This window comes from Bos indicus x Bos taurus, chromosome 26 (assembly GCF_003369695.1).
Source record: "Bos indicus x Bos taurus breed Angus x Brahman F1 hybrid chromosome 26, Bos_hybrid_MaternalHap_v2.0, whole genome shotgun sequence".
Lineage (NCBI taxonomy): Eukaryota > Metazoa > Chordata > Mammalia > Artiodactyla > Bovidae > Bos > Bos indicus x Bos taurus.
This window is the reverse complement of record NC_040101.1, coordinates 32,989,775-33,004,148: the sequence shown is the minus strand read 5'-3', so window position 1 is coordinate 33,004,148 and position 14,374 is coordinate 32,989,775. Positions and strand designations below refer to the sequence as shown.

The following is a 14,374-nucleotide window of genomic DNA, read 5'->3' as shown; positions in this document are numbered from 1 at the left end:
TCCCATAGACAGAGGAGCCTGGTGGGCTACACCCCATGGTGTCACAAGAGTCAGACACCGTGTTCAGCGACAGCGCTAAACCAGCACACCAGCAGCACCTCCGCTCCCCTTGTGTTCTGTGTTGCAACACTTGGAATTTTCCGTGGCTCTCACGGACACCAGATGCTTCCTTGCCCCTATGCGTCTCTTCATGTCTGCAGGGCCCAAAATGTTTCACCTAGCCACCCACTCATTTCCACTGCTGTTCCCAAAAAGCAAAACACAGTTGGACAAAATCAGGCCATTTTCTGACCCAAATCACGAATTTGTGTGGCTATCCGAGGGCACTTTCAGTTCAGTTCAGTTCAGTTCACTCGCTCAGTCCTGTCCAACTCTTTGCAACCCCATGGACCGCAGCACCCCAGGCCTCCCTATCCATCAACAACTCCCAGAGTTTACTCAAACTCATGTCCATTGAGTCGGTGATGCCATCCAACCATCTCATCCTCTGTTGATCCTTTCTCCTCCTGCCTTCAATCTTTACCAGTATCGGAGTCTTTTCAAATGAGTCAGTTCTTCGCATCAAGTGGCCAAAGGATTGGAGTTTCTGCCTCAGCATCAGTCCTTCCAATGAATATTCAGGACTGATTTCCTTTAGGATGGACTGGTTGGATCCCCTTGCAGTCCAAGGGACTTTCAAGAGTCTTCTTCAACACCACAGTTCAAAAGCATCAGTTCTTCGGTGCTCAGCTTTCTTTATAGTCCAACTCTCACATTCATACACGACTACTGGAAAAACCATAGCTTTGACTAGATGGGCCTTTGTTCGTAAAGTAACATCTCTGCTTTTTAATATGCTGTCTAGGTTGACCATAACTTTTCTTCCAAGGAGCAAGCGTCTTTTAATTTCATGGCTGCAGTCACCATCTGCAGTGATTTTGGAGCCCAAAAAGATAAAGTCTGTCACTGTTTCCACTGTTTCCCCATCTATCTGCCATGAAGTGAAGGGAGCAGATGCCATGATCTTAGTTTTCTGAATGTTGAGCTCTAAGCCAACTTTTTCACTCTCCTCTTTCACTATCATCAAGAGGCTCTTTAGTTCTTCGCTTTCTGCCGTAAGGGTGGTGTCATCTGCATATCAACAAACCTATTACTTACAAAATCTTATGACAACAGCAACTTCAGGGGCCACGTGAACTCCCTCCTCCCACTCAGAGCCATTAAGTCACAGGCACAGTTGGTCTAGCATGTGCCCTCCAGAAAAGCTTCCCCAGATCTCTCAGTTAGACTCTGTGCCCCTGTCTGTGCTTCGGCAGCACTCAGCTCTACGTTGCCACTTCCTGGGTCACATTAGAATCCACTGTCTCTCCCACTGCACTGCATCACAGGGACAGAACCAGAGGACTGGATATTGCTCCAGCCATGGCATCTATCCCTCAGTGCCAGAAAGCCCAAGTCCTCCTGTGTTCCTCAGTGACAGGCACATTTCCATCCAGGAAGGAACCAGCTTCCCCGACAGATGATCCTTCTGTTACTGGACAGGTCTGATCCAGTTCAGTACATTTACTAAGAGCCTTCTCTGTGCCAGGCACTATATGAAGCATCGTGGAAACAGAACATGAAGAGCTCCTGCCTTCAAGGAACTCAGGTCTCCAAAAGCCCAGAATCAGTCCTCTCCTTTCCTGCCATGGGTTCCAGAAATACAGAAACAAGGGTCCTCCCTCCTCCACCTCGAAACAGGTACAGTCAGCCAGGGAGTGAAAGGAGATACTGTCAACACACTCACTACAAATTAGGAGATGGGATTCGTGACATAAATAATCTCCAGTGACAGAAATGAGATGGCAGCCTGGGGCAGGCATGTGGGGGATTGACTCTTGAGTGGCAGGAGAGAACTTTCTGGAGTGATAGGGATGTCATACATCTTAATTGGGGTGTGAGCTTCAGGGATGGAGAAATCTGTCAAAGCCTATCAAACGGTACACTTGGTAGAGTTGATTTGAAGAGAGACACAAACCCAAGTGTCCGCACTGCCTCTCACTGCCACTCACGTGCTGGCTCATCTCAGCCCCAACTCACCATCTTTCCAAATCTCTGTTTCTGCCAGTAAAAGTAAAAATCTTACTCTAAGCCAGAGACAGGGGAGCTCCCTGGCTGAAGCAGGCATGGGAAAGCTGGTGTCCTGAGAGCCCCTCCCCTGTTCACAAGGACCCCAAGGTGCCACCACTCCTGCCGAGTCCCAGACAGCTCCGACTGGCTCTGACTCTACATCTATCTCTACTTGAGACTAAATATATCCTCCCTTCCCTCCAAACCAGATGGTTTCTAGACTCGTCTGTAAAGAGGAAGCTGGGGAAAGCGAAGCAGAGACCAGGAGGAGGGCCATGTCTCTCCTCTTCGCCCTAGTTCATTCAATGCAGCACACACAGCGAGTGTTCAAGGCTGCCATCCAAGACCCCTCATCAATGGTCAATTTCAGCTACATTCAAGTGCTTAATAAAGGCTGGATTACTAGGGCATGAGGTTTCCACTAAGTCCCAAGGGCTTTTCACCAGCAAGAGGCAGAAGGCCCTGGCCCTAGACTGCCAAGCTGTACAGTATGCCTAATGGGTCCTTATGCCCAGGACAATGGGGAATGGGGGAGGGAGGTTACATTTTTAATGTTTCCTCTCCTCTGATCAGCACAGCTTCCATCTAGCTTTCAGTAGTTGTCTGCATCTAGGAATAGGAAGAGCCTTCTTAATACACACACATTTCAGTCTCCACAGTTTATAGCAGCATTTTTATCCACATGGAAAATACAGGACACACGCCACCTACTGTGAGTTCATTAACTTAAAAATATCTTGATGGATCACAACAGGAAAAACCCTAAAGGGCAGCGCCCCCTCTGGGAGAGACAGGCAGCGCTTGACACACACCCTGAGCAAAGTCCTCTTGGAGGAACCTTACCGCCCCAGGGCTGCAGCCCACAGGTATTGGTGAGCTGGACCACGCTGAGGATTCCCAGAGCCCACCATGAATGGCAGGAGCCAAGCCCAGAGAAGCCAAAGGATAAACCTGTCACTGCTTTTTTCTGCCCTCCCCTCCACTCCCCATGGTGGTCTCAGGACTAAAAGAAAAGAGGTGATGTGACCACAGGAACTGATGGAGTTGAGGAATAGGTTCTGGGGAAGAAAGAATAGCCTCGGATTAGAGCCCCAGGAGTTGTGGGGGGAAAAGCAACATAAGTCATATATGTAATTTAATATTTTCTAGCAATCACGTTAAAAAGATAAAAATAAACAGGTAAGATTAATTTTAATAATTAATACAATATACTAAAACATCAAGGAATCAATATAAAATTAGAGACATTTTTATATTCTTTTTCTTATTCTTTGAATTCTGGGGTGTATTTCATACTTAACAGAACATCTTAATTTAGACTGGCCACATTTCAAGTGCTCAGTACCCACATGTGGCCAGAGGCTACCATACTGGGGCAATGCATGTGGGAGAGCAACAAATGAGGATAGACTTTGCGGTGGGGGTATGGTGTGTTTCAGTGGGCACCAACCCTCCTGGGTCTGAACACCGTTCCTGGAGGGCACACCACGCTATCACCCCAGAGCCAGCACTGGGCATCGCTGGAGAAAGTCCTATGCAGACCTGGGTCCCAGCTAGGAGCAGCGCAGCACTGTGCAGAAGATGCCACATGGGGCTTGAGGGCCAAAGCCAGACTGTGGAGGGCTTGTGTTTGGCTCCCATGATTTTTGGGTTTTTTTTTTAAGTGTCATCGTATTTTTATTTTCCTTTATACTTGGCCCTGTTCTTCCCAATTCACCCCTCCCCCAGTTTTGTGGACTTATTAGGAGTTTTTCCATCATGTGATAGCTCCCCTTTATTCTCATCTGTTTGGCTGTTCATTTGAAGATAGCCAGTGGGAGGAACTTGTATTACAATTTGTTTTTAATATTTATGTATTTGGTTACAGGTCTTAGTTGAAGCATACAGGGTCTTCAATTCTCGTTGCAACATGCTGGATCTTTAGTTGCAGCACGTCGGATCTAGTTTCCTGACCAGGGATTGAATCCAGGCCCCCTGCACTAGGAGCTCAGAGTTTTTGCCACTAAACCACCAGGGAAGTCCCTCCCATGGTGTTTTTCAATCTCTCAAAGCAGTTGTTGTTTTCATGACTTTACACTTCCTTCCTGGCTCCTACAGACATTGGGTGTGTGACCCTGCTTCAGACCACAGTTCTTAAAGCCCTGGATGTTAACCTTGACTCTACTGCTTTTTAGTTGACAATGGATACATTAAACTCTTCATATGTCTTTTACTATAAAACTGGAGTTAAGAATACTTCACAGAGATGTATGACTTTAACGAGAGAAGGAATTAATTGGCCAGCACAAAGCTTAGTACATAAGCACTCAAAAAATTGTGGTATTAATTTTTCATTCAGACGTGAATTCCTTAGAGGCCCTATTATATTCCTCTTCCAATATTGGAAAACTGGCAAGTACACGGGCAGGAGAAGCTCTTAAAAGCATCCCCGACTTTGGTGCCAAGGAATGGCTTCCGCAATTACAATTTTAAGACAATCTGTTTCCCTTCTTTGTTGCCCACGGATATGGCTCTACTGAATTAAGCATTCCTTGGGGCCAAGGCATCAAAAATTTTAAAAGACTGACTTCCAGTGATAAAAGGAGAAAGCTAACAATGACACCAAGGGCCCTCCCACTAATCTGCATACTGGTTCCAAGGCCGAAGACTGGGATCTGGGCACTGGGTGCTTCCAAAAAAGGGTAAGATATTAATGATCAACTAGGATCAAGACCCGGCCACTGCTCAACCCCGATTTTTGGTTTTGCTTTTTATAGGGAATTTACGAGGCTAGGACATAAAAGAAGCACCAAACAAACCTGATGGTCCCACCACAACCCTGTAGCCTAGGTCTCAGGCTTCTCACCATTCCCACTCTCTGTGCTTCTAATTTAGAATCTAGGGGGGGCAAAAATGGGCCACCTGCCATGGGGCACAAAGGCCCTGGAGGGGGAGAGAGCCGGAAGACGCTTCCCAGTTCTCTCTTTCCCACCTCCTCTCCCCGCTGTGTAATGCATGTCTGCTTCTTCACTCCATTCTGTAACTTAATGATTAATGGTCATGTGCTCAGCACTGGACTAGACATTTGAGCCTCTTCCTATTTTTCAGAGCAACTCCCTGTCCCTCTACCCCTTTTCCTTTTGCATTACTGAGTTTCCCATGTGCTGTTAAGAGTCCCTCCACACTTTAAAGAAACAGAACTAGCTCCTTTTTCTATTGCAAATAATATGAACTGGTCCTTGGGGGATGAGGAGAGAGTGACAGACGGTCTGAGTGGCACCTTAGGGAGCTAACACAGCTCAAGAGGAACACACAGGCAGGTAATGGAGCAAAAACAAGAGTTTTTTATTTCTATTCTGGATGTAACTCTTTTGTTATCAAAAATAACCATGTCAGCATCAGTAAGCAGCTGATTATAAAATGTGTCCTTGGCAGAGACAGAGAAAGTTAACATTGAATGAATACCTGCCATCTGCCAGGCACAATGTAAGGCTAGTGGTGCTCAGTATTTGGTGGCCAAGGACTCCTCTGGGAGTCATGGAGGCTCTGAAATCCCTGCCTTAGAAAAATTCAAACATACACAAAATTTTACATAGAATTACAGGAGCAAAAAATTCCTGAAATCACAAACTCCAGATTAAAACCTTTGTGCTAAGCCCCTACATGTGCCTCTTGAGCATGGCATCATTGAGATGGTATCGTTACCCACTCCCTTACAGAGTGGGGAACATGCCCAAGCCCACATATGTAAGTGACAGAAACAACATCTCAAGCAGAGTTGTCTAAACACTGCAGCTTGCTGGCCTAGATGAAAATGTCACTTGGTTTTTACTGTTACTATAACCATCACTCCTTATTTTAAATGAGGAAATAAAGATTATGTGAGAAACCGAAATCTGGGCAAAGCATTCTAGACTCAGCCAAGGGAAATCAGGGAACTCAAAATTCCCAGAGGTTCCAATCCCATTTCCAATCAGCCAAAAAAGCCCTACTCCCCCTGAACCCACCCCCCAGCTGGAGAGCAAGCCAAAGACACGCCAGTTCTTAGTGTCACAGTCCTCAGAACAAGAGGCCACCTCTGTCATAGCAACTCAGTCAAACTTGAAACAATGTTTTTAAGAGGCAACCTCTCTTTAAAATAATCCATCAGTCAAATGTAAATGAAGAGACTGATCAAAGCCTATAGATATGAAACAAAAGAAATTTAATTTCAGAATATTACATGAATATAAAAGAAAAACAATACATGTTTCTTTACAGTTACATATATATATATACAGGATATAGTTGAATAAGAATGAAAAAATTAAAAATGGTTAGACAGTTAAGAAACCTTGCTTCTCTTGTTGAGCGAGCTTGGGGGTAGTGAAAAGGCAAGCCTTGCTATGTAGTAAAGGACCCTGGGGCAGGGGTGCTTTTCCCAACCAGTTCTGCTGGTCCCCAGACATGTCTGGGGGAGTGCTCAATGGCTCCTTAGCATCTGCTGTGGCCTCCCACACTCCAGTTTCCATGGTAACCCAAGCACTCAGGCTAGTAAGTCTTAACTCCACCTCCTCGTCAGCCCTCCCATCCACTCTCCACCTGTGGAAACAGCTCAGCATGACCTGCGGAGGAAAGCCAGCTTTCCCACAGTGAGTTTTAGATCAGATTAATTACCACTGGTCTGAAAAGCTTGTGCATCTTATAAACCTGAATCTTCCCCAGTTTCTACAGCAGTCCTGCCAACTGCTGGTATCTAGCTTTGGATCCAGGTCCTGTCTTCGGTACCAAGGCTTCCAGATGGATACAGCTCTCTCCTGGGGAAAGGAATTCTACTCAGAAAAGACTTCAGAATGAGAGCCAGTTTCAGACATCTGTGTGAGGCTCTGCAGGAAGTAAGGAAGCAGATAAACTCGAGAGACCATTCTGCAACCACAGGATCTCCCGGAAGGCGGTGTTTTAAACCGTATCCTAACAGAGGTTTCTATGAGGAAAGCTGAACAGAAACACTGCTGTTCCAGAGGAGAGAATGGCTCTGCTCTGACACTCTGGAACCACTGGCTTTCTTACAAGCCAACAAAACAGCCACCGCTGGACACCCAGTGATCACCGCAGTTAACCCCAAATTGCTCTGTTTCCCAAGGCAGCCCACTGTCATTCCTGACTACGGAAGATTCGTTCGGGGTAATGAGCTGGTGGAGGGCCAACTAGAGTTTCAGTTTCGATTCATGAGGTACCACCTCCTTGACTGTGTTTTGGCACTCAGGTACAGTCAGTACCATCTAATTCTCTTTCATTGCTGCAGTGGAGTCTTTCAAAGCAGGAACACTGCACCACTGTACCAAGTTAGAAAGTTAGGAGTCCAGTGCCCAAGGTTTTCACTGATTCAACCAGGATAGCTCACCCAGTGCCAACTGATCTGAATTAAGGAAGTGGTCTGCATTTTTTATGCTTGAGCCCACACAAGATATACTGCCCCCCATTAATATTACATCAAAATCCACCGCAACTGACCCCAGAAAGAAAGGAAAATTTAAAAACAAGAGGCATTTCCAAAGAAATTGTTTCAACATGAAAAACAAACATAAAACAGAATTTTTAAATATTACATATTTTTTAAATTGTTGAATACTGGCTCAAAAATGCCTGCCCACCAAGTCAGAAGGGCAATAGTATCCTCCTGTAGCAAATGCTTAAAAGGTCTTTGTTTTTTCATTCTGTGTAAGATTCCACAGGATTAGAACAGTTACATATTATAAGGCAGAAGAGGTTATGCTGTTTATTTCTCAAATCTGGATTCCAACTACATCATAGCTTCTGTTAAAAAACAAACAAGAAAAGACCTATCATACCCTTACAGCAAGGGAAATCATATTTAATAAATACTTTAATGGAACACACATACCCAAATATCCACATAAACTGCCCAAAGGGGCAAGCTATATAAAAACACGTGACAGGATCTCTCACCACCCCAGCCCCAGAGCACCAGCCTGGATTACTAACTGCACTCAACCAACTAAACCTCAAATAGAGCCTCCCTCACACAGAACCACAGAAGCACCTCGATGACAAGGAGGTATGAGGCCACTGCTCCGCTCCCTCCACCTGTGCCAGACCGCACCACTCCAGAATGAGATGCTTAGACAAACTAAGAGAGCAAGTACAGAGTTAAGGGAGGACACCACTCTCACCCGGCCATACCAGAAGGGGTCTGTTTGAACTCACTGATAGCTGGTGCAAGAAATTTTATAAGGAAAAAAGTCAAATAGAACCCTACATGTATGAACTTGCTAATAAGTATTTTTTAAGAATGACATAAAACTACTGTAGAGAAAGGGACTTTTGAGCAGCTTTGTACTCCTAACCATCTATTATTCACAATCTATCAAGTTGGATGGCCAAATTTCCCATTTTTCTCCACTACTGTTGTTACAGCGGCAGAAGAAACAGAAAATACAGCAGACAAGACTGACTTCCAGATACAAAAGCAAACTGTGCTCCCCAGAATCATGTTTTGTTTCAGCAATAACACACCATTTCAACAGTTTAAAAATAGGGCAGAAGTCACAGTTTGCTGGGCAACTGCCTCTCCCCCGAGGCCTGACTCAGCTCCGGCACACGGGGTAAGAGTGGTTACGCGTCTAACAGAGCAGGCATAAGCTCCCTCCTGCCCTGCTCTCTCTGGACAGGGACGTCTCACCTGGATCAGAGCCTTGCCACTCCTCTCAAACACATGTGAACATCCCCAACCCAGTCAAAGCTCCAGCCCATCTCCCAACTACCCCCGGTGCCCACTGTGACAAGGAAAGGGGCGGGCCAGCAGCCACTCTTCAACACAGGTGATAAACCACAACTGCTTTCAAACAAGAACATTCTTCCCTTTAAATCTCTCAGTCCTGCAGAGAAACATGCTCGCTTCCGTCCTCCGACTCCAGCTTGCTCTCAGGAGACGGTCCAGCCTGCACACCTGATCCCTTAGAGAGATGCAGTATAATCTCATCCATAAGAGTCGTCCTGGCCATAAAGCCAGCTCCAGCCTAATCCTACGCCGGAGCTTCCCCTACATACAGGTATTTCAGCAAACCTCAAGTAAACTGTTGGTGACATGCCTTGAGTCACAGTGACTGGGCAGAGAAGGCACCACATTGGCACCAGAGATGTTTTAGGTGAGAAGAATCTGAATGGAGGAAGGAGTTCAGCAACCATATGACTATTCTGACATCACTGAGGAAAAGAGGAAGACAGGGAGGGAGACAGAAAGGAAGGAGGGAGGAAAGGACACAGTTTAACATCATTTGTTAAGATACTGCATCATTCTGAATTATTCAGTCCTACAGGCCAAACACCTATAATCTCAGGCCCAAGAAATCATAAAAAAAAAAAATTCTCAGGAAAGCAATAAATTCTTTGGACACAAATAGGTACTGAGGAGTACAGCCTCATAAGACAAAGAGCTTAAGGTGAAAAGAGAAAAGACATCTGGCTTAGAGCCCATTTCAACTACCTATCCAAAATATGGCTTTTTAAAAAATAAGAAAAAACAAATAAACAAAAACAATACCCAACATATCCCCAATACTATCAAAACAGAGAAAAGTCCAAACTATCAGTTAAGAATAACATCGATCCACTAGGATTGTCTGCACTTTTTTAAAAAAATCACTGCAGCTGAGCACAAACTTCAAATTTTCAAAAAACAGAACCTGCCTAAACACACACATGGACTAGGCAGAGGAGTCTGCCTGGTTCTGCTCATTGACTGTGCTGTGTGTAAGCTGGTGTGGCTGTTTAGTGGTTTCCCCAGAACATTTTTTTTAAAGAGAGACTCGCTAGCACCGGTTTAGTAGGCAGAATCTGCAGACATCTCCGCTGAGTGAGGTTAGAGGTATCAGTTGAGTCACAGGATTAGTTGGCTTTCACAATTCAACACGCAGCAAGCGCGCTGCAAGTCCCAGCTTCTCTGTGGGTGGTCACGGCCACTGGGCCACAGAAGGAAGAATTCTGGGTGGACAACAGGAAAACTCTGGATCCTTCAGAAGAATCCTAGGCTGAAACAGAAAAAGGAACATTAAACACATTTGTAAGTATTTATTTCTGCAAATATCCCACCTAAAAGCTAGAGAAATCTATACTTAGTATTTTCTACAACCTGAGGGTTAGAGATCCGTTGGATCATCGAAAAAGCAAGAGAAACAGAGAAAAACATCTACTTCTGTTTTATTGACTATGCCAAAGCCTTTGACTGTGTGGATCACAACTGTGGAAAATTAAAGAGATGGGAAAACCTGCTTCTTGAGAAATCTATATGCAGATCAGGAAGCAACAGTTACAACTGGACGTGGAACAACAGACTGGTTCCAAATAGGGAAAGGAGTATGTCAAGGCTGTATATTGTCACCCTGCTTATTTAACTTACCTGCAGAGTACATCATGAGAAATGCTGAGCTGGATGAAGCACAAGCTGGAATCAATATTGCTGGGAGATATATCAATAACCTCAGATATGCAGATGACACCACCCTTATGGCAGAAAGCAAAGAAGAACTAAAGAGCCTCTTGATGAAAGTGAAAGAGGAGAGTGAAAAAGTTGGCTTAAAACTCAGCATTCAGAAAACTAAGATCATGGCATCTGGTCCCATCACTTCATGTGATGGGATACCAATGTATCCTTCAAAAATAACTTATGCTTGGGAAATAGATGGGGAAACAGTGGAAACAGTGACAGATTTTATTTTGGGGGGCTCCAAAATCACTGCAAATGATGATTGCAGCCATGAAATTAGAAGACACTTACTCCTCGGAAGAAAAGTTATGACCAACCTGCTGCTGCTGCTGCTAAGTCACTTCAGTCGTGTCCAACTCTGTGCGACCCCATAGACGGCAGCCCACCAGGCTCCCCCGTCCCTGGGATTCTCCAGGCAAGAATACTGGAGTGGGTTGCCATTTCCTTCTCCAATGCAAGAAAGTGAAAAGTGAAAGTGAAGTCGCTCAGTCGTGTCCGACTCTTAGCGATCCCATGAACTACAGCCTACCAGGCTCCTCCGTCCATGGGATTTTCCAGGCAAGAGTACTGGAGTGGGGTGCCATCGTATTCTCCGATGACCAACCTAGACAGCATATTAAAAAGCAGAGACATTACTTTGCCAACAAAGGTCCATCTAGTCAAGGCTATGGTTTTTCAGTGGTCATGTATGGATGTGAAAGTTGGACTATAAGAAAGCTGAATGCCGAAGAATTGATGCTTTTGAACTGTGGTGTTGGAGAAGACTCTTGAGAGTCCCTTGGACTGCAAGGAGATCCAACCAGTCCATCCTAAAGGAGATCAGTCCTGGATGTTCATTGGTAGGACTGATGTTGAAGCTGAAACTCCAGTACTTTGGCCACCTGATGCGAAGAGCTGACTCATCTGAAAAGACCCTGATGCTGGGAAAGATTGAAGGTGGGAGGAGAAGGGCATGACAGAAGATGAGATGGTTGGATGGCATCACTGACTCAATGGATGTGAGTCTGAGTAAACTCCGGGAGTTGGTGATAGACAGGGAGGCCTGGCGTGCTGCAGTCCATGGGGTCGCAAAGAGTCAGACACGACTGAGCGACTGAACTGAACGGAACTGCGGGTTAGAGAGTCTAATTGAGAATTGTTTAGTCTCTACCAAGTAAGTATCATTTTGTTCTCTTGCCCTAATCTCACTTTATTAAATCATCTTAATGGCAATAACACTCGCTTTACTGAGTGCGTATTTTGTGCCAGGCGTTGCTGAATTCTTTATGTACATTGTCTCATTCACTCTCACAAAAAACTGCATGAAGTAATGTTCTTGCCATATTATAAGTAAAGAATCTGAAGCCTATACAAATGAACTTGCCCCAAGATATATAGCTATTAAGGCTGCAGACTAAAACCTAGTTTAACTGAACTCAAAGCTCGTATTCTTACCACCACTACACCTCTCGCCAGCAAATGTTTACTAAATACCTACTGGATGCAAGGTAGTCATTACTGTGCAGAAGAGAAGGGCGGGGGGTCACAAATACATTAAGTTTGGCCTTTGTCTTCCAAAAGAGAAACTAGCTAAAGAAGTAAGACAAAACATATGAAGTAAATAACTAAGATAAATCACATTAAATGTCAACATTTTAGCAATGTCAATAAGAGTTCAAAGGAAAAAGTACATTTGTCTGAGTTAGCCAAAGAAGATTTCGCAGAGGAGGTAGGGTTTAGGCTGGGCTTTGAACAATGGCTAGAATTCTGACTGCTGAAAATAATACCCATTAATACAAAGGTGCTAAACCAGCAGTTCTCACCCAGGAGTGATTCTGCCTCCTCCCTTGAAAGGGATATTTGGCAATGTCAAGGGGCAGACACTGGTTACAACGGGAAGAAGGGTACTGGCATCCAGCGAGTAGAGACCAGGAATGCTACGAACTCTCTCACGCAATGCACAGGACAGCTCCCCACAGCAAAGAATTATCTGATTTAAAATGTCAATAGTGCCACCTGAGAAACTCCAGGCTAAATGCATGTCTTTGGGTATACACTATGATGATGATAATAAAATTGCAATATCTTCTTCAAAAAAAAATTTGTTCCTTTAATAAAATCAACATCAAAAAAAAAAAAAAAATCTAGTACTGTATTCATTGTGTAAAAGAAAGGGATGGCAGGCACTTGGATCTGTGGACCTGGAGACTAGACAGAGTTCAGATCTGGAGCCGCAGGCTGGGGAAAGGGTATCAGAGAACAGAACTGAGCTGCAGAAGTAGACCAAACTGCTAAGAGGACAGGCATGGCGGGGAGGGGAGGGACAGGCAGGGCCTTAAGACAGAGCACTGAAAAAACATGGAGAGAGGGAAGGGGAAGCAGACGACAGTAAAGCACTGCAGAGATGGAAAAAAATTAGAGGAAGGAAGAGAAGGAGAATAGCGTGAAGTCATGACACCCACAGGTGTTCCCAGACAGAGCAAGTGAACAGGGAGAAGGTAAAGTGAAAATACCACTGCCTAAGCCAGTGGGAAGTCATTCATTATCTGTGGGCCTCCACTTTTCTGAATCATTAACATTTTTGAGAATCTTATAAAAACTATATATTCTCTCTTCCAGAAAGATGTTCATATGCACCTACACATAAAACTCCAACAATAATACCAGGAACTTTATCAGAGCCCTTAGAAAGTCCACAGTAAACAGGAAGAATCCCTGCTCTAAAACTTCTTGGTAAAATATTAAACTAGCTTATTTTTTTAATGCATTTCTTTCTTCTAAAAGTAGAGCTGTCGACATAGACAGTATTTCTTGATTATCTTCAAAAATGAAAGCAATAAAAGGTGTAACTACTACAAACAAATGTATCCTTCAAAAATAACTTATGCTTGGTTTGGACTTAGATGATACAAGTAGAAATCTTTAGACACGCATACTCCAAACCCTGAACTTGCCTCAGTCAGTCAACTGAGCCTACAAGTCAGAGGCAGCATGGAAGGAAGAGAGAGTTCACATCGTTCATTCAAGGATAAGTAAGAAGACCACACTGAAACCTAATTTCCTAGAAAAGAATAAAGATTCATCTGTAAGGACTGGGCTTTTGTTCTTATGCTATTGCTTATGTCTCAAACAGTAAGTATGCTTGTATTTCAATGGTAAAATGAGCATATCAAACCAGAAATTACTTCATCTGCCATGCAAGCCTTATAGAACCAGACCAAGTCTTGCCCAGTTTTCGTTAGTAACAATTACTGCTGCTGCTGCTGCTGCTAAGTCACTTCAGTCGTGTCCGACTCTGTGCGACCCCATAGACAGCAGCCCACAAGGCTCCCCCGTCCTAGGATTCTCCAGGCAAGAACATTGGAGTGGGTTGCCATTTCCTTCTCCAGTACATGAAAGTGAAAAGTGAAAGTGAAGTCGCTCAGTCATGTCCGACTCTTCTCGATCCCATGGACTGCAGCCTACCAGGCTCCTCCGTCCATGGGATTTTCCAGGCAAGAGTACTGGAGTGGGGTGCCATTGCCTTCTCCAAGTAACAATTACTTCTGCCTGTTAATGCTTTAACAATCACAATGTGCTTTCAAAACATTGTTTTAATTGAGACTCATTAGCAATCTAAGAAGTAGATACAACTGTTAATATTATCTCCATTTTCGGAGGAGAAAGTGGGCTGAGAGGGAGTGGCTGGTCCTAACCACAGACCCCCTGGGCTTTCCAGTGAGCCATGGGGCTTCCTCAGAGAAAAGCGCAGCAGATGGTGCCCTCCATCGGCTGAGCCTTGGGCAATCAGCAGTCTCAGCACTAAATTATCCTTTTTACCCTAAACATCCTTAAAAACATGTT

General features: G+C 44.5%; 1 protein-coding gene across 4 annotated transcripts in view; it reads right to left on the bottom strand.

The window, feature by feature from the left end:
* Nucleotides 1-6,254: 6,254 nt before the first annotated feature.
* Nucleotides 6,255-14,374, bottom strand: part of ARHGAP19 (Rho GTPase activating protein 19) — a 70,450-nt gene continuing 62,330 nt past the window's right edge. For 2 of the 4 annotated variants that reach the window (XM_027528564.1, XM_027528562.1), the window contains exon 12: nt 7,803-10,097. In XM_027528564.1, the coding sequence (XP_027384365.1) occupies nt 10,093-10,097 (5 nt within the window). In that variant the 3' untranslated portion in view covers nt 7,803-10,092. Of the gene's footprint in view, nt 10,098-14,374 lie in introns of all 4 variants that reach the window. The other 2 variants (XM_027528561.1, XM_027528563.1) reach the window with 2 other exon arrangements.